Consider the following 20,981-nt stretch of genomic DNA (forward strand, 5'->3'; position numbering starts at 1 on the left):
CGTCGCTCTCAAGTTTCATTATCTCTATTAGCAGCAGATTAATGTATATATACACACACACACACACACACACACAGCTTGAGCTTGGACCACGGGAAGGGTAATAGTGGGTGGACATCATTCCCTTGGATCTACGAAAAGAAAGGAAGAAACAAAACCTACAAGACGCTTTCCTGTTATTTATAAAGGATCACCGTAACAAAGGAATCTTGATTAGATCTTAGGATTTTTTTACTATTTATTTGTATGAAACCTTCCTAATTGAGAGAGAGAGAGAGAGAGAGAGAGAGAGAGAGAGAGAGAGAGAGAGAGAGATATCTGCCAGGCAATCACCATTCCTGAGGCGCGACAGAGCTATGGTTTCTTTTTCCATTCCCTCCCTCAAACTCGCGACTGCTGCTGGCTTAGGTTCCTTTACTATATTTCTTGATATTTATATTTTTGAGCAATTTTTCAATCCTAAAAACAAGAGTAAGAACTGCAAAGACAACTTTGGAAAACATAATGACAAAGCTTAATTAAACAACATATATTTCTTATCATATCAATAAATTACATTCAACAAAAACAGAAAACAGCACAGGTACATTCATTACAATACTCATATCGTCAGTCATTTGTTTAGAAACACTTCCTGTGGACGATGGAGGGGCCAGACTCATCGTACTCCTGCTTGCTGATCCAGAGCTGCTGGAAGGTGGAGAGGGAGGCTAGGATGGAGCCGCCGATCCAGACGGAGTACTTGCGCTCAGGGGGAGCAATGATCTTGATCTTCATGGTGGAGGGCGCCAGGGAGGTGATTTCCTTCTGCATCCTATCAGCAATGCCGGGGTACATGGTGGTGCCTCCGGACAGCACAGTGTTGGCGTACAGGTCCTTACGGATGTCCACGTCGCACTTCATGATGGAGTTGTACACGGTCTCGTGGATGCCGACGTTTTCCATACCCAGGAAGGAAGGCTGGAAGAGAGCCTCGGGCAGCGGAACCTCTCGTTGCCGATGGTGATGACCTGGCCGTCGGGAAGCTCGTAAGACTTCTCCAGGGAGGAAGACTGAACAGAGGTGGCCATTTCCTCTTCGAAGTCCAGGGCCACGTAGCACAGCTTCTCCTTGATGTCACGAACGATTTCTCGCTCGGCGGTAGTCGTGAAGGTGTGACCGCGCTCTGTCAGAATCGTCATCAGGTAGTCAGTGAGGTCACGGCCAGCCAAGTCCAGACGCAGGATAGCGTGAGGAAGGGCATATCCCTCGTAGATGGGGACAGTGTGTGAAACGCCGTCACCGGAGTCCATCACAATACCGGTGGTACGGCCGGAGGCGTACAGGGACAGCACGGCCTGAATGGAAACATACATGGCGGGAGTGTTGAAGGTTTCGAACATGATCTGGGTCATCTTTTCGCGGTTGGCCTTGGGGTTGAGGGGAGCCTCCGTCAGCAGGACTGGGTGCTCCTCTGGGGCCACACGGAGCTCATTGTAGAAAGTGTGGTGCCAGATCTTCTCCATGTCGTCCCAGTTGGTGACAATACCGTGCTCGATGGGGTATTTGAGGGTCAGAATACCTCGCTTGCTCTGCGCCTCGTCACCCACGTAGGAGTCCTTCTGGCCCATGCCCACCATCACGCCCTGAAAGTAGTCACCAGGTATAGAGAGCTGGCGTGCACAGGCACATCCACGAAAGACACAACGGCAGTTTGCTGACTCTCAGACTCACGTCCGTCCAGACTTGAGCGCAAAAAATTAACTTACGTGATGGCGGGGACGGCCTACGATGGAGGGGAAGACGGCGCGGGGGGCGTCGTCGCCGGCGAAACCTGCCTTGCACATCCCGGAGCCATTGTCCACAACCAGAGCGGCAACCTCGTCGTCACACATTTTGCTGGGGTTTCTGTGGGAGTTGGTGAGTTACTGGTCTTGCAACAACCATATGAGGCAGGCAACTCTTAGAATTTATATAAATGGCAGCTAACCATTCTGTTGCTCACAAATCAACGTCTGTGGAACAACAGTTACGCTTGGTGTTGTCAAAAATTAAAAGAGACTGAGCACAACATGTAGTGGGGAGGGCGGACGCCTTGCTAACCTATAAGGTGTGGTGTTGGTGGTGGTGTCGAGTGTGGCTGGCGAGCGTGTTGTCGCGGGCAGGTGAGGGCAGTGACTGAGGTGTGTGTCGTCCTTCTCTTTGGCGTGCCCTCTGCTCTAGTCTCTTATCTCTTGCCGAACACAGGAACATCACCAAACATGGTAATCTTCCGGTAGAATTTCATAAAAAAAAGTATTAGTGATCACGCTGCGGTGATTGTGACACGCTTCTGCTTTGCTTTGTAGTTATTAATATTACTCAATATTCTTTTCGGCTCACTGTTTGTCTATCGCAAGACGTGGCGTTGTGACGACAAGAAGGAAAAATCAATGTACTTGACAGGAAAAGGAAAAATAAGAAACATCCCTTTTCAAGAATGTTATAGTAGTACCTTCTACCTCAAAGTGGGAGGAGCATACTCGACCTGCTTGAATGGAACACTTGGTGCAGCACATGCCAGTGTTTAGGAATGGCGCCTCTACCATTGCACAGTAATAGGTGTCACAAACTCCATAACTTGATGTGTACATACAGTAAGCAGTGGGAAGCACACTTGTACAATATATATATAGTTTTTTTATGCAAGAGGAAAACTAGCCAAAAAAATAAATAAATAAAAAAAGGCCCATTCGAATGCAAGTTTCCTAAAAGATCAGTAAAGAATTTGCCAGAAGTTAGGGACAAATATCTCGAAACCTTCCTCTTAAAAGAAGTCAAGTCATAGGAAGATGGAAATACAAAAGTAGGCAGGGAGCTCCAGAGTTCACCAGAGAAAGGTATGAATGATTGAGAGTATTGGTTAACATTTGCATTACAGAGTTGGACAGAATGAGGATGAGAGGAAGAAGAAAGCCTTGTGGACTGATGTATTTTAAGATGCACGCAAGGGAGAGAATATATTGGTATGCGTACGCAAGAAGCAATATCATTATTCATTGGATGGTTTCCTCAGACATATGATGAACCAAGTTTAAGCCTTGCTAACTGTTGCTGAAGGGATAAGGGTAATTGTTGATTATTCGTTGCGTACAGGTACAGCGACTGCGAAGTGTCATTTTGATATAGGGTAAGGTTTTTTTTGCAACACACACACACACACACACACACACACACACACACACACGGCCAGCTACTTGTTTCGTCGCATTATGTATCATACCTAACAACGCAGAAGAGAATATAGGATTTTACTACTGAGGTTTAAATATCACCTTGGTTTGAGAATTCCAATTGAAAATAATAAAATCTGGACGTTATGAATAAAAAAATTTTGCATCTACCGTACATATGCTAAAGTACTCATCATAACAACTGAAGCCCCAAGCCTCTTCCACCATTAGTATCATACCTGCCAAATTTCTAGCAAGGGAAATAAATACCTGTCAAGTTTCCAAGAGCATTAGAATCCCACCTGTCAAACCTCCAGCAGCGTTAGTCACACTTGTCAAGTTTCCAGCAATAGATAAACAGTATACCTATCAAGTTTCCAGAAGCGTTAGAATCCCACCTATCAAGCGTCCTGCAGAATTAGAATCACACCTATCTATCTATTAAGTTTCCAGAAAGATCAAGAATCAAATCAGTCAAATTTCCAGAAAAGAATCGGATCTGTCAAGTTACTAGGAGTGCTTAGACTTACACCTGTCAAGTTTCCAGAATTATTAGTATCACACCTATCAAGTTTCCAGAAAGGTCAAGAATCGCATTTGTCATGCTTCCAACAATATAAGAATAGTGTTCTCCGCGCTACTCCTAAAGTCTATCACAGCCTCGCCCCGCTACACCCAGGGCTCAGACCAACACCTCGCCACACCCAGGGCTCACATTAACACCCCGCCACACCCAAGACTCAAGATCACCACCCCAGCACCCTCCCTGCTGCAACACCTGCCTTGTATCTCAATATTCATTATCTAGACAGACTTAAGATGCAATTTCCTGTACTTATTCTCAGCTAACTATATTAAATCTTGATATCACTGACAGGTATGCTTAGTGATATTTGCTTCCTTTTCCGCCTGCCTGTCCTCCCTCCCACCCCCTTCTCTCTCTCTCTCTCTCTCTCTCTCTCTCTCTCTCTCTCTCTCTCTCTCTCTCTCTCTCTCTCTCAAATACAACCTTTTATCATTGTTCTTCTTGAAATACAATAACAACAACAACAACGACAATAACAATAACTGTAATATAATAATAATAACAACAACAACAGCAATAGTAATAATGGTGATGATGATGATAATGATGATGATAGTAATTCACCAAGATGCCTGGCCAGCAATCCCACATACACACATCAGTGGCACTCTTAGCCCAGTCACATCACAATAACAATTAGAGTAACTCGTAAATACATGGACACTGACAATTGCGGCCGATAGACCGACCATTATTTTTTGGCTGTCACAATAAGCGGGGCGCCACTCACCATTGTGTTATCTCTCCGTAGCGATAAGAACACAATGCACCACATGCCCAATTAAGGTATTGAAGGAAGCACAAAATCATGACCAAATAAGGCAAGGTATGTGTCGCCACACTCTCGCAGCTCGCTGGAGTCGGTGGGAATCTCTTTGTCTTATCGCTAACTGATAACATCACCCGGTAAACAGCGTGACTCCACAGTACTGGGCCCCGGTGGAGCGAGGGACGCCAGTGCCTACATGCCAAGTAGTGTTATGACATTCCCCTCTTATGAAACTATGATAATCGTGTAACTGTACTGTGATATTTACATGACTAATTGTAAAGCGAACATGTAGCATCAGAAATTACAACAGTGATGAAAGTAGCACACAGTCACATGCTTAGCTTTGTTAATATTCCCTGACACTGCTGCTACTGCTGCTACGACTACTACTACTACTACTACTACTACTACTATAACTTACTATGACTGCAAATTACTAAACACACACACACACACACACACACACAAACACTATCTCTCGAAGGTCATCTAACCAAACAGAATGGCACAAACACCATTGTATGCAGTATAATCTCTGAACTTCCGATTTCATTCATCATCAGCCATCACCTGACCACACACCATCACCCCGTCCCATCACCACAGTCACCACCCAACACTTATAGCTTCACCATAATTAGTGGCATCTTCAGATCTATTGCCACAACCTGAGGACCTGCGTCAACTATCTGTGGTGCTCGGGGTTGGAGTGGTAATGGGTGGTAAGGGTCAAGGACAAGACGCGCTAATTTATCCAGGGTGGAATCAAAAGCTGTTCGTGTTATTAACGCCACTCCTCTAACTTAGTATCTTCAGCCTCTCGCCCATATTCAGAAACGCCTTCCCTCTCTCACTACGACAATTTTGCAAGGCCACAGAGACAATTACCCGGGTTTTCAAGACAGTTTTTCACCATTTTACATATTTAATATATGTATGGGAACTAATGATAACTGGGTCTTTTTTTACTTGTTTATAATTTTGTTGTCCTTGCCCAGTGGCTCTCTTACATTAATATATATATATATATATATATATATATATATATATATATATATATATATATATATATATATATATATATATATATATATATATATATATATATATATATATATATATATATATATATATATATATATATATATATATATATATATATATATATATATATATATATTATTGCTTTACACAAGATAGAAGATTGGGAACCACTGTCCTAGATAGTAAAGTGCTTACCTTCATGGGGAGACTGGCGACACTCTAGCTCAATAGAACTACCTTGTATGACTTCATTTAAATGTGATTTATTCCTAACATACAGTTCCATTCATAATACTTTTTATCTTTAACGTATCTGGATATCTGCCGTTATCTGGCACTTAGGTCGCCTATGATTCCTCGTCGCGGTGCCTTACATTAGGTAATCAGCCCATCCATCATCCATCACCACCACAACCACCACACCAGCCGTATCTATCGTCCCACATCACCCCTCGACCCTGCCGCCATCCCGCCACCACCCACGTCATCCACCACTCCCACACCAGTCCAACATCGCTACCCCACCACCACCACCACCACCACCACCACCAAACCACCACATCAACCACAAATTATTACACCTTTGCTATGTACTCCACCAACCCCTGTCACTCCCCACCAGCACCACCACCACCACCACAACAACAACAACAACAACAATAAGAACAACAAAAACAACAACAACAACAACTACAACAACAACAACAACAACAATAATAATAACAATATTACTACTACTACTACTACTACTACTACTACTACTGATAATAATAATAATAATAATAATAATAATAATAATAATAATGATAATAATGATGATAACAATAATGATAATGATAATGATAATAATAATGATGATGATGATAACAATAATAATAATAATGATAATAGTAATAATAATAATAATAATAATGATAATAATAATAATAATAATAATAAAATACTGATAATAGAAAATACTGATAATAACAAAATTAAAGAAAATAATGTTAAGTATATTGGTGTGTGCGTGTGTGTGTGTGTGTGTGTGTGTGTGTGTGTGTGTGTGTGTGTGTGTGTGTGTGTGTGTGTGTGTGTGTGTGTGTGTGTGTGTGTGTAATTCACCTCGGTCGTCTGCTGGTCACCCAGCCAGTCTTCCCCATTACGGAGGTAGCTCAGAGTCTCATAGACCGATCTTCGGGTAGGACTGAGACCACATAACACACTCCACACACCGGGAAAGCGAGGCCACAACCCCTCGAGTTACATCCCGTACCTATTTACTGCTAGGTGAACAGGGGCCACACACACATTAAGAGGCTTGCCCATTTGTCTCGCCGCTTAGCGGGATTCGAACACGGCCCTCTCGATTGTGAGTCGAGCGTGCCTGTGTGTGTGTGTGTGTGTGTGTGTGTGTGTGTGTGTGCGTGTAATTCACCACGGTCGTCTGCTGGTCACCCAGCCAGCCTTTTCCCATTACGAAACGAGCTCAGAGCTCATAGACCGATCTTCGGGTAGGACTGAGACCACAACACACTCTACACACCGGGGCAGCGAGGCCACAACCCCTCGAATTACATCCTGTACCTATTTACTGCTAGGTGAACAGGGGCCACACATTTTAAGAGGCTTGCCCATTTGCCTCGCCGCTTCCCGGGACTTGAACCCGGACCCTCTCGATTGTGAGTCGAGTGTGCTAACCACTACACTACGCGGTGTGTGTGTGTGTGTGTGTGTGTGTGTGTGTGTGTGTAATTCACCTCGGTCGTCTGCTGGTCACCCAGCCAGTCTTCCCCATTACGGAGCGAGCTCAGAGCTCATAGACCGATCTTCGGGTAGGACTGAGACCACATCAACACACAACACACACCGGGAAAGCGAGGCCACAACCCCTCGAGTTACATCCCGTACCTATTTACTGCTAGGTGAACAGGGGCCACACATTAAGAGGCTTGCCCATTTACCTCGTGCCTTACCGGGACTTGAACCTGGGTCTCTCGATTGTGAGTCGAGCGTGCTAACCACTACACTACGTGTGTGTGTGTGTGTGTGTGTGTGTGTGTGTGTGTGTGTGTGTGTGTGTGTGTGTGTGTGTTGCAAATAACCACCACAAAATTGCTCACTCCGCTGTAGACAACACAAGCACAGCAATATTTTCCCTGACCATCGTTTACACTACACCTCACGCATTATAGCACAAAAAAAAATAAATAAAATAAATAAATAAACAAATAAACAACTAGATAAATAAACAAAAACATGAATGAAAACTACAAAACTCTTCCTACTTGTGCGTTCATCTTATTTCCTTTCACGTAGAAATAGTAGTGTTCCACAAACCAGTGTTCCTCAATGACCACCAGGGAACACAAGCTGTGGACTCTGACCCACTCATCTCTGCAACGGAGGCGTCACACTTAAGCAACGATGTGAGGTCTCTCGTAAGTAGGTCCTATATATGATCCTCCCACTTCGAGATAGTAATTGCCAATGTTTTTAAATATATCGTACATTGAGATCTTTATTTAAGGGTTACATAAATAAATTTGCTTGTGTTTTCAGTGTTCAAAGCATTGATCGTCAGGGAAGGAGTTACAGAAGAATCTCAACAAGAAGGAATACCGAGAAACTTCCGTCACGTCGAGATAAAAGTGCTATGACACAACATCCGCTCAGATAAGTAAATGTTTTTTTTTTTTTTTTTTTTTTTTAATATGAGTGATACCATATTTGGTGATGTTCCTGTGTACGGCAAGAGATAAGAGACAATAGCAGAGGGCACGCCAAAGAGAAGGACGACACACACCTCAGTCACTGCCCTCACCTGCCCGCGACAACACGCTCGCCAGCCACACTCGACACCACCACCAACACCACACCTTATAGGTTAGCAAGGCGTCCGCCCTCCCCACTACATGTTGTGCTCAGTCTCTTTTAATTTTTGACAACACCAAGCGTAAATTTTGTTCCACAGACGTTGATTTGTGAGCAACAGAATGGTTAGCTGCCATTTATATAAATTCTAAGAATTGCCTGCCTCATATGGTTGTTGCAAAACCAGTAACTCACCAACTCCCACAGAAACCCCAGCAAAATGTGTGACGACGAGGTTGCCGCTCTGGTTGTGGACAATGGCTCCGGGATGTGCAAGGCAGGTTTCGCCGGCGACGACGCCCCCCGCGCCGTCTTCCCCTCCATCGTAGGCCGTCCCCGCCATCACGTAAGTTAATTTTTTGCGCTCAAGTCTGGACGGACGTGAGTCTGAGAGTCAGCAAACTGCCGTTGTGTCTTTCGTGGATGTGCCTGTGCACGCCAGCTCTCTATACCTGGTGACTACTTTCAGGGCGTGATGGTGGGCATGGGCCAGAAGGACTCCTACGTGGGTGACGAGGCGCAGAGCAAGCGAGGTATCCTGACCCTCAAATACCCCATCGAGCATGGTATTGTCACCAACTGGGACGACATGGAGAAGATCTGGCACCACACTTTCTACAATGAGCTCCGTGTGGCCCCAGAGGAGCACCCAGTCCTGCTGACGGAGGCTCCCCTCAACCCCAAGGCCAACCGCGAAAAGATGACCCAGATCATGTTCGAAACCTTCAACACTCCCGCCATGTATGTTTCCATTCAGGCCGTGCTGTCCCTGTACGCCTCCGGCCGTACCACCGGTATTGTGATGGACTCTGGTGACGGCGTTTCACACACTGTCCCCATCTACGAGGGATATGCCCTTCCTCACGCTATCCTGCGTCTGGACTTGGCTGGCCGTGACCTCACTGACTACCTGATGACGATTCTGACAGAGCGCGGTCACACCTTCACGACTACCGCCGAGCGAGAAATCGTTCGTGACATCAAGGAGAAGCTGTGCTACGTGGCCCTGGACTTCGAAGAGGAAATGGCCACCTCTGTTCAGTCTTCCTCCCTGGAGAAGTCTTACGAGCTTCCCGACGGCCAGGTCATCACCATCGGCAACGAGAGGTTCCGCTGCCCGAGGCTCTCTTCCAGCCTTCCTTCCTGGGTATGGAAAACGTCGGCATCCACGAGACCGTGTACAACTCCATCATGAAGTGCGACGTGGACATCCGTAAGGACCTGTACGCCAACACTGTGCTGTCCGGAGGCACCACCATGTACCCCGGCATTGCTGATAGGATGCAGAAGGAAATCACCTCCCTGGCGCCCTCCACCATGAAGATCAAGATCATTGCTCCCCCTGAGCGCAAGTACTCCGTCTGGATCGGCGGCTCCATCCTAGCCTCCCTCTCCACCTTCCAGCAGCTCTGGATCAGCAAGCAGGAGTACGATGAGTCTGGCCCCTCCATCGTCCACAGGAAGTGCTTCTAAGCGCACAGGGATGAACTCATGACACTACCTGTATCCGTGTACTCGCTGACACAGCACATGAACGGAAATACTAGTGCTGAAGAATTTCACTGTTCTGTCCCTTAATCTCAGCCATGGCAAGCGTATGGAAGCGCATACCGCAAAAACTTGTCTTGTAATCAAAGCATCACTCTTATTCTGTCTGAATGGTGTAGTGAATGAATAAATGGACCTTACCTGGCGTGGTGGCGGGAAGCTGCACATGGCAGCTGAAGGGAAGTTCTGTGATTCTCAAACCTACCTTTCACGTCTGCTTTTTTTTTTTTTTTCTAATTTTTCGGTAGAAATTTCTTTTAGTTTCTTTTCAGATGAACAAACTAGACAAAAACTTTTATAATTTACCAAAAACGCCATAAGTTGTTTCTCTTCCTCATTTTCAAGAGGAGCTTTATTGACTGTATAAACTTATCTTGATGACACCAAAGAGATGTAAATTTACGAATAAACAAAATCATAAATCCTATGTTATTTTGTTACTTTCTTTCTAGTCTAAAACACAATTTACACATGCACACAATCCTCCACCACTTTAAAAGACGAAACTGAACGATGTTCGGATTAGCGCTCCAAAACTTGTAATTCTTCTTCGTGACTCGAAACCAAGCTCGAAACACTTGAAATCTTGATGATGACATTCAGAGCATCTAGAATTTGAGCTGGGGTATTAAAAACTCTTTGCTCTGAGTAGTATAGACTAGAAGCTTCTCTAGATTCCTTGCTTTGCTTTCTCACTACTACTATTTAATCTTCAAAGGCAATAGACATGTATGATTAACTGGGTTCATTTAAAACTTTTTCTCCTTTTGAATAATGTAGAAGTTTTGTTAATCACGCTAATAAATCCTTGAGATCCACGTGCAAGTAAATCAAATTAAAGTAATGCAAAGTCCTATATGTTGGTACCTACCAGCAGAAGTGCAGTGAGCACTTACTGCTATTAGAAGCTACCTCTCAGTCTCAGAAGATAAAATTGTGATAAATCTCAGAGCGTTTGTCTTTCAAACTCCTTTGCTACAATATTAACTTTTTGACAAACAATCATGACGCAAGTAAAGACTACTCAAAATACTGAATACATATTACATTTCCATGTGGCTTCATAATCAATATTACCACATAGTGATTTCGGAAAATTTTCAAAGATTCTTCAAAAATAGTGTTGGACTTAATTAAGAGAGTCTTAACCCCTGTCCAGTGAGGCACATTGATTTTCTGGCCATCTTTTATCCGAACATTGAATGCCTCTTTATTTTGGGTTCCTATTCCTGTCCACCCATGCAAAGCTGGGCGTAAATTATATATATATATATATATATATATATATATATATATATATATATATATATATATATATATATATATATATATATATATATATATATATATATATATATATATATATATATATATATATATATATATATATATATATATATATATATATATATATATATATATATATATATATATATATATATATATATATATATATATATATATATATTTTTTTTTTTTTTTTTTTTTTTTTTCCAGATGCGATATTGACTTGGCAATTTTACCGTCAGATCTGGTGGAACTATGACTTTTATATTTCGATTTTTGGCCCCCTTCAGTGCAACCTAATTGCGACATTGTGAGTGCGTCCCTGTTTTTTTTCAAAGGTGTTCTAATGAATTAGCTACAAAGTAAACTTTACCGCAATAACAGTAATATGCTTTTATAAGGCAGAGAAACACATACTTATTACCATCATTATTATTTTTTTTTGTAGTTAGAACATATCATCAATCAATCACGGGGGAGGGAGGGGCGGCATACGCCGGGGAAGCATCGCCTTGCCTATCCTATGGCACCACTCCGGGTGGTCACACCTGGCGAGTCTCCATGCAGGCTCCTCTCCCGTGCTAAGCAACTCCCAGCAAGAGGCATCAACTTGTTGCAGCAACGACTTCTGTGGATGTCCCCTTGTCCTCCTTCATGTTGGGTCATCCCTTTCAGAGACAACCTGATATGCAGGATTTGCTTCAGGGTAGCCTGCCACATGCCCATATAGTCGCAGTTGGCGTTGACGGACTATGCTGGTAATTGGCCTCGAATCAGTCTTACGGAACAATCGCTGATTTTACACAAAGTCATACCAGCGGTACCCCATGATCCTGCGAAGGCATTTAGTACCAAAGACATCAATTCACCTCTTCAGATCGGTGTTCAGCGTCCATGTCTCACAACCGTAAAGTAAGACAGGGATCACCAGCAACTTGAAGAGCAGAATCTTTGTCCATCTACACAGGTACTGATGACGCCAAATACTCGTGTTGAGCGAGTCCATAACGCCGTGGGCCAGGCCAATCCGCCGTATAACTTCCTGGCTCGACCCACCGTCGTTATACATTACACTACCAAGGTATATGAAATTTTCCGAGATTTGAATGTCCTCACCACACGCATGGACAGATTTTCCTGTTTCATCCAGTAAGCCTCCAGACACCTGAACCTTAGGCCAGGAAACCTGGAGTCCCAAGGGCTTCGCCTCCTCGTGCAGTGCCTCTAGAGCCATTCCCAGAACCTCCAGTGACTCAGCAAAGATTACTGCATCATCGGCAAAAACAAGATCTGTAATCTCAGTATTGCCGACAGATGCTCCACAATGACTTTGGTCAACAACTTTGCCTGGTACCCAGTCCATGCAAGTGTTGAAAAGTGATGGAGCAAGCACGCATCCCTGCCTCACTCCCGTATTCACAGGAAAGAAGCTGGACACGCCCTCTCCATACTTCACAGCACTCACAGTCCCTGAGTAGAGGCCAGTTAATAGACCAATAATCCTTGCAGGAATCCCATGGAGACGCAGATGATTCCAGAATGTCTTTCGATGCACTGAATCAAACGTCTTCTTGAGATTGACATAGGCTACAAGCATCCCTTGTTGAAACAGGTCGGCGCTCCATCAGTACACATAGCACTAGGAACCGGTCAGTTGTTGACTTACCGGGCGTGAATCCAGACTGTTCAGGTCTCTGGTGTTTCAATAGGTGACTACGGATACGCATCAACAGCAGATGGGCAAGCACCTTGACTGGTACGCTGAGCAGTGTTATACCGCGGTAGTTGTTGCTATTCTGATGGTCCCTTTACCCCTTCCAGATAGGGATGACCAATCCCTTTTTCCGATCATGGGGAATGGTACCTGAATGCCATAAAGCATTCAAGACAGCATGCAACCCACGGATCATGGCCTCACACCCTGCTTTGAGTAGCCCCACACTGATGTTACAGATTCCAGCTGCCTTTCCACCCCTCAACTTTGCCACAGCCTCTTTGACATCATCAATGGAGGGTGCAGTTTCGTCAATGGATGGATCAGCATCCAACATTGCAGTTTGGAGCTGTCCACTTGGAGGATCCACCGTGAACAGTTGCTCAAAGTACTCAGCCCAACGAACCATCTGCCCATCTGCGTCCGATACGAGGCGACCATCTGCTGTTCTAATAGTACTCGCCTGAGATGTAGACTTGGAGCGGAGTTTCTTCAGGGCTCGATAGGTAGGTTGGAAGTCATTAGCATTTCAATGACACTCTACATCCCTAGCGAGACCCCTGACATACCTCTCCTTGTCTTTCCTCAGAAGAGCTCTAGTCCTACGTGACAAAGTCCTGTACTGGTGGCGGTTCCCAGAACTAATATCTACAGATCCTCTTCCTTCATCTCCTGCGTGTCCTCCTGGCTCATCTTCTCCAACTTCAGCAATTCCTTAAAAAAAAAAAAAAAAAATAAATAAATAAAAAAAAAAAAACCGTCTTTGTTCCTGTTCAAAGTGACAGAAAATTGCCGGTGTGACTGCTTATTCCGAAATATTTGGAATTTTCCACCTTGCGACTTCGAAATTCATGTGCAGCGAAGTCACAAAGTCGCAAAGTGCAGCGGAGCAGCAGCTCGATGTGCTGGGTCCATGGTGACCTCTTATAAAGTAATTCCAGGCTGTCACTGCCATCCATTCCTCCAATACTTCAAATAACATATATCGTCCAACTTAACCTAATATAGTCCACCATATTGTAAAAAAATCAAATACATAGACTATATATATGCATGGTGCGTGATATATATATATATATATATATATATATATATATATATATATATATATATATATATATATATATATATATATATATATATATATATATATATATATAAAAGATTTCTCTACAGTATGTTGTAAGATAATGACGCTTCCTCTATTCACTCAAGACAAGTAACCCCTATTTCTTAAATAAGTGTCTTGATCTCATCCACATCCTAGAAGGTGCCGGTGCCACGGTTCATTTCACCTGGATACGGTCTCATGTGGGTATCCCGCTAAATGAAAAAGCAGACCGCCTTGCTCAGTGTGCCCTCCAAGATGACCCAGTGGACCCTGGCACTGAGTACACTCTAGGTTATGTTAAGAGTAGCATTAAGGACTTTGTACATAGTAGCATTAGTGATCAGTTGGAGCTTTGTTGCCATAGGGGCAGTAGCACTAGTCTTCACTATGCACGTGTCTCCCAGAGCTGTGCTTACACCTACGGGAGACACACTGCATCACACGACAGGGTGGCAATGAGGCTCAGATTAGGCTACAAATACTTTTGGGAAGTCAGTGCTTCTCCTGGTGTGTGCTGTGTGCTGCACCAAGGGAACACACTCTGCGTCACTATATCATGGAATGTCCTCTCATTGCTAAATTTAGACCACAAGGTCAACATGACTTGTATAGCCTCATTGTCCATCTCCTAGACTCAACCAGTACTCACAGGGATATACTCGGGGAATATCCTCAGTTTGCCCCCATACTGTAGGATGTTTAGGCAATAAGGTGTGCATTATCTGTATTTATTTATTGAAGTACTTGTATTCTTGTTAGGTATACTGTCTAGTGTTATATTTTTTATACTTTAACCTTAAGTCTTTGCCCAGGGGGTGGGTGGCAAGGTCCATCCTCCTCCTTTGTTGTATTTATTTATCAAGTCAACAATAAATGTATCAATCAATCAATCTATTTCTTAAATCTCGATGGAAGGATAAAGTAATTTAAATCGATCCTAACTTCCTCTAAGTCAGGGGTTCTTAACTGGGGGTGCTCACACCCTAGGGAGTGTGAGCCTGGTTCCTAAGGGGTGCGAGGATACCTGTGAAAAATTTAAGAAAATATGTTTTTCCCTACGCTTTATATTTTTTCCTGAAAAAAAGAAAAAATCTTTTTGCTTAAACTTCTTAAACAGTGTTCGAAGAGATACACCTAAATCTATTTTCCTAATTTTTTTTTTTTTTTTTTTTTTACGTAGGGAAGAGGGCCAGCCAAGGGCAAAAAAAAGAAAGTTATAAAAAAGCCCACTTGAGCGCTGGCTCTCCAAAGAGTAGAAAAAGTGCCAAAACCGTCAGCCAGAATTAGGGGAGCAAATGCCTCGATACCTCCCTCTTAAAAGAAGACAAGTTTCACGGGAATTTATGGGCTAAAGGGGATACTTTTTAGGGTATCCTATCTCAAAGCCCACCCGCTAGGAAACCGTTGCCCTGAGTGAGGAAGCCCAACCTGCACTCAGACCGTGGACAGGATTCGAACCCGTGCGCTTGGAGACCCCTTGGATACCAAAGCACGCATGGTTCCACTGTACCACGGAGTTCCAGAATTTACCAGTGAAAGGGATGAATGATTGAGCGTACTGGTTAACTCTTGCATTAGAGAGTTGGACAGGATAGGGATGAGAGGAAGAAGAAAGCCTTGTGCAGCGTGGCCGCAGGAGGAGGGGAGGCATGCAGTTAGCAAGATCAGTAGAACAGTTACCATGAAAATACCGATAAAATATAGAAAGGGATGCAACATTTCGGCGGTGAGAAAGAGACTGAAGACAGTTAGTCAGAGGAGGGGAGTTGATGAGACGAAGAGCTTTCGATTCCACCCTATCAAGCAAAGCTGTGTGACTGGAACCCCCCCAAACATGCGAAGAGTACTCCATACAGGGACGGATAAGGCCCTTATACAGAGTAAGCAGTTGGAGGGGCGAGAAAAACTGGCGGAGACGCCTCAGAACACCTAACTTCATAGAAGCTGTTTTAGCAAGAGATGAGATGTGAAGTTTCCAGTTAAGATTATGAGCAAAGGACAGACCGAGGATATTCATTGTGGAAGAGGAGACAGTTGAGTGTCATTGAAGAAGAGGGATAGTTGTCTGGAAGGTTGTGTCGAGTTGATAGATGGAGGAATTGAGTTTTGAGGCATTGAAAACTACTAGATTTTCTCTGCCCCAATCGGAAATCTTAGAAAGATCGGAAGTCAGGCGTTCCGTGGCGTCCCCGCGTGATCTGTTAATTTCCTGAAGGGTTGGACGTCTCTGAAAGAACGTGGAAAGATGTAGGGTGGTATCATCAGCGTAGGAGTGGATAGGGCAAGAAGTTTGGTTAAGAAGGTCATTAATGAATAATAGAAAGAGAGTGGGTGACAGGACAGAACCCTGAGGAACACCACTATTAATAGGTTTAGGAGAAGAACAGTAGCCGTCTACCACAGCAGCAATAGAGCGGTCGGAAAGGAAACTTGAGATAAAGTTGCAGAGAGAAGGATAGAAGCCGTAAGAGGGCAGTTTTGAAATCAAAGCTTTATGCCAGACTCTATCAAAAGCTTTTGATATGTCTAACGCAACAGCAAAAGTTTCACCGAAATCTCTAAAAGAGGATGACCAAGACTCAGTAAGGAAAGCCAGAAGATCACCAGTAGAGCGACCTTGACGGAAGCCATACTGGCGATCAGACAGAAGATTGTGAAGTGACAGATGTTTGAGAATCTTCCTATTCAGGATAGATTCAAAACTTTAGACAAGCAAGAGATTAAAGCTATAGGACGGTAGTTTGAGGGGTTAGAACGGTCACCCTTTTTAGGAACAGGCTGAATGTAGGCGAACTTCCAGCAGGAAGGAAAGGTAGAAGTCGATAGACAAAGTTGGAAGAGTTTGGCCAGGCAAGGTGCAAGCACAGAAGCACAGTTTTTGAGAACAATAGGAGGGACCCCATCAGGTCCATAAGCCTTCCGAGGGTTTAGGCCAGCAAGGGCATGGAAAACATCATTACGAAGAATTTTGATTGTAGACATGAAATAGTCAGAGGGAGGAGGAGAGGAGGACAAGCCCAGAATCGTCCAAGGTGGAGTTGTGAGCAAAGGTTTGAGAAAAGAGTTCAGCTTTAGAGACAGAAGAGATGGCAGTGGTGCCATCAGGATGAAATAAAGGAGGAAAGATGAAGAAGTGAAGTTATTTGAGATGTTTTTGGCTAGATGCCAGAAGTCACGAGGAGAGTTTGAGTTTGAAAGATTTTGACATTTCCTATTTATGAAAGAGTGTTTGGCAAGTTGAAGAACAGACTTGGCATGATTCCGGGCAGAGATATAAAGTGCATGAGATTCAGGAGATGGAAGGCTCAAGTACCTTTTGTGGGCAACCTCTCTATCATGTATAGCACGAGAACAGGCTGAGTTAAACCAAGGTTTAGAAGGTTTAGGTTGAGAAAAGAATGAGGAATGTACGCCTCCATGCCAGATACTAACACCTCTGTTATGCGTTCAGCACAAAGAGATGGGTCTCTGACACGGAAGCAATAATCATTCCAGGAAAATCAGCATAATACCTCCTCAGGTCCCCCAACTGGCAGAGGCAAAACGCCAGAGGCACCTTCGCTTTGGGGATCCTGCGGAGGATTGGAAAAATAGGACAAGATACAGAAATGAGATTGTGATCGGAGGAGCCCAACGGAGATGAAAGGGTGACAGCATAAGCAGAAGGGTTAGAGGTGAGGAAGAGATCAAGAATGTTGGGCGTGTCTCCAAGACGGTCAGGAATACGAGTAGGGTGTTGCACCAGTTGCTCTAGGTCATGGAGGATAGCAAAGTTGAAGGCTAGTTCACCAGGGTGGTCAGTGAAGGGAGAGGAAAGCCAAAGCTGGTGGTGAACATTGAAATCTCCAAGAATGGAAATCTCAGCGAAAGGGTAGAGGGACAGAATGTGCTCCACTTTAGAAGTTAAGTAGTCGAAGAAATTACTATAGTCAGAAGAGTTAGGGAGAGATAAACAGCACAGATGAATTTAGTTTGAGAGTGACTGTTAAGTCGTAGCCAGATGGTGGAAAATTCGGAAGACTCAAGAGCGTGGGCACGAGAGCAAGTTAAGTCGTTGCGTACATAGACGCAACATCCAGCTTTGGAATGAAAATGAGAATAGAGAAAGTAGGAGGGAACAGAGAAGGGGCTACTGTCAGTTGCCTCAGACAGCTGTGTTTCGGTGAGGAAAAGAAGATGAGGTTTAGTAGAGGAGAGGTGGTGTTCCACAGATTGAAAATTAGATCTAAGACCGCGAATGTTGCAGAAGTTAATGTAGAAAAAGTTGAGGGAGGTGTCAAGGCATTTGTGGTCTTCAACAGGAGAGGTGTCCGACCTGGGGACATTTTGGTCCCCTCCCAGAGGGGACTCCGAGGCGTTGTTTATTTTGGGTCCCATTTTTCTTTTAAATTTTGATTTGGAGTGAAGGGTGTATGTGTGGTAAGTGCATGTAGTTTTGTGTGAAGAAGGAGAGCTGTCTTTAGAGGGTAGGCTGTGACTACCCCCTTGAGTTGTGAGACACAAAGGGAAACATTCAACGAGATCACAACTAACTTTAATGGAAGGTTCACAGCACCTCCTAAACTAGTGCTATTAGATCTCATTGGGAGTAAGTTATTGTTTCGGTAGGGATAAAGTTGCAACAAACTTGAGTACAGGGTACACGTATGTGATTTGAATGAACGAGGAAAGGACGAGTATAGGACACGTACGCAGCACAGAGAGAGGGAGGTTATCCTCCAGTGTTACCAAATTTAGCATTAAATAATGCTTTTAGCATTATTTCGCCTCCAATTTAGTGTCTAGCATAATTTCTAGCATAATTGATCATTTAGCATAATTCTAGCATAATTTTGCTATTTTGGGCATAAAGTTTAGCATTTTCCTTACATTCTGTTTTATTTAATATTTTCCAGTATTATCAATGCAAGAAAAATTGACTTATCGATAAAAAAGTGAAATAAATACTTATAAAATATACCTTGCCGCATTATCAATGCTTACTTCATTCATCGATCGTACATTCCCAACCTGTCCAAATCCTGTACAATCGGTACTGCCGTCCTCCCTCCATTCCTCTTCTTCATTCTTGCTAAAGCATTGTTAACCATACCAGTATCTAATGCAGACTGTGAGAGAATATTTTCTATGGTAACCTTGAAAAAAAACAACTTAAGAACACCACTCTGGCAAATGAAATAGTAAGTGGAGAGGGAATCAGACAAAGTCAGTGTATAAAATTTGAGCCATCAGGAGCCATGTTGAAAGCTATGGGAAAGAATATCTTCCCTCAGTGGCATAATGATGATGATCAGTAGTCAGAGTGTTAAAGAGCTAGCCTATTATTATTTTTTTTTTTTCACTTGCACACCCTCCCTGAAGGCTATTGAGCGATAATTAGCTGAATTTGTTTAAGCCAGAGAAATAATTATATACTTTTATTTCTAAGCTCAAAATTATCTGGCACCGGTACCTGCATTCGTCAGTAATTTATAAGGGAACACAAAAACAATGTTAAAATGTTTCAAACGGCAAAATAATTTTTCTTATGTTTTAGTTAGAGAATCTAGCTTGCTTTTTTTTTTTTTTTAGTACAAAATGCTGCATATGAGTTCAGTTTTCATTAAATTATGTAAAATACTGTGCACTTTAGTTTTATTATACCACTCGGTCATCATAGTAAGCGAAAAGTGAGTTAGCATAATTTTAGCATAATTATATATTCCATTTAGCATATTTTTGTAAAGTTAGCATAATTCCGAAACAAGTCTAGCATATTTTCGTCAAAACGATTTGGCAACACTGTTATCCTCATGTATCACCACACCAGTGACCACTCAGCCCACCCGCGCAATCAACACGTATATTCTTCTGCTTAAGTGAGTTATGGTCTCCCTGTTTTAATATTTTTTTCTTATCGATACATATAAAATAGTGTAGAAGACTAGTTTCGTTGTGTTTTGTTTCTGTGTATTTTTGCTTTCTTTACAATACATATTTCAACGGGCGATACGTTGTACGTAACATCGATCATCAACTACAGCGGTGTAGTCACTGCAGTATTTTCATAGAATGTATTGTGATGCCTACAAATCTACTGGTTAAAACCATGTATTTCACTTTTTCCATCATATATATTGGTTCCAAATCATAAAAAATAGAAGAAAACACCTATTCATAAATGTTTCTTGATTTCCAGATTTGTCTTCAGCATGTCGAAGAAACGAAAGTGGAATGACGAATATGTTAACTTTGGCTTCACCTGTGCTACAGAGAAGGATGGAACACAACGTCCACAGTGTATCCTGTGCATCACACTCTTCTCTAATGCGAATTTGAAACCATCAAAGCTTGACGAACATTTCAAGAACAAACATGATGGTAGGGATGCAGGAAATGATATTGTGACATTAAGGGACAAAAGAGCTAGGTTTGATCAGGTTGGCACATTGCCGACATATGGATTTTCACCAACAGAGAAACCTTTACCGCGTGCTTCATATGAAATTGCATACCATATTGCTAAATCAAAGAAACCCCATACAGTTGGTGAGGAATTGATCAAACCATGTGCCCTTGAAATGGCAAAGATTGTTCTCGGCAAGGAAGCTGAGAAGAAACTCCAAGTGTCTGTGTCAAATGATGTGATCCATAACCGAATCATCGACATGAGTGGTGACATCCTGGAACAAGTTGTAGCTGACATCAAGGATAGTCCAGTCAAGATTAGCCTACAAGTTGATGAATCAACAGATGTATCCAACTGTTGTCAGCTATTGGCAGTAGTTCGCTACGTGAAAGAAAAAAAGGTGGAAGAAAGTTTTCTCTTCTGTCAGTCCCTGAAGACAATTGCACAGGCTAAAGATGTGTTTAATAATATGCAAGGATTCTTCTAA

At 43.1% G+C, this 20,981-nt stretch overlaps 1 protein-coding gene and 2 pseudogenes across 1 annotated transcript; 2 read left to right on the forward strand and 1 right to left on the reverse strand.

Annotated features, from left to right (window-relative positions):
* Window positions 1-514: 514 nt before the first annotated feature.
* Window positions 515-2,242, reverse strand: LOC123508002 (annotated as a pseudogene).
* Window positions 2,243-8,297: 6,055 nt separating this feature from the next.
* Window positions 8,298-10,419, forward strand: LOC123508004 (annotated as a pseudogene).
* A 9,878-nt stretch (window positions 10,420-20,297) lies between these two features.
* On the forward strand, window positions 20,298-20,981 carry LOC123508184 (protein ZBED8-like). The gene has a single exon (XM_045261716.1). The coding sequence runs from the start codon at window positions 20,298-20,300 to the stop codon at window positions 20,979-20,981; it is 684 nt and encodes a 227-aa protein (XP_045117651.1).

Source organism: Portunus trituberculatus, chromosome 24 (genome assembly GCF_017591435.1).
Source record: "Portunus trituberculatus isolate SZX2019 chromosome 24, ASM1759143v1, whole genome shotgun sequence".
NCBI classification, from domain to species: domain Eukaryota; kingdom Metazoa; phylum Arthropoda; class Malacostraca; order Decapoda; family Portunidae; genus Portunus; species Portunus trituberculatus.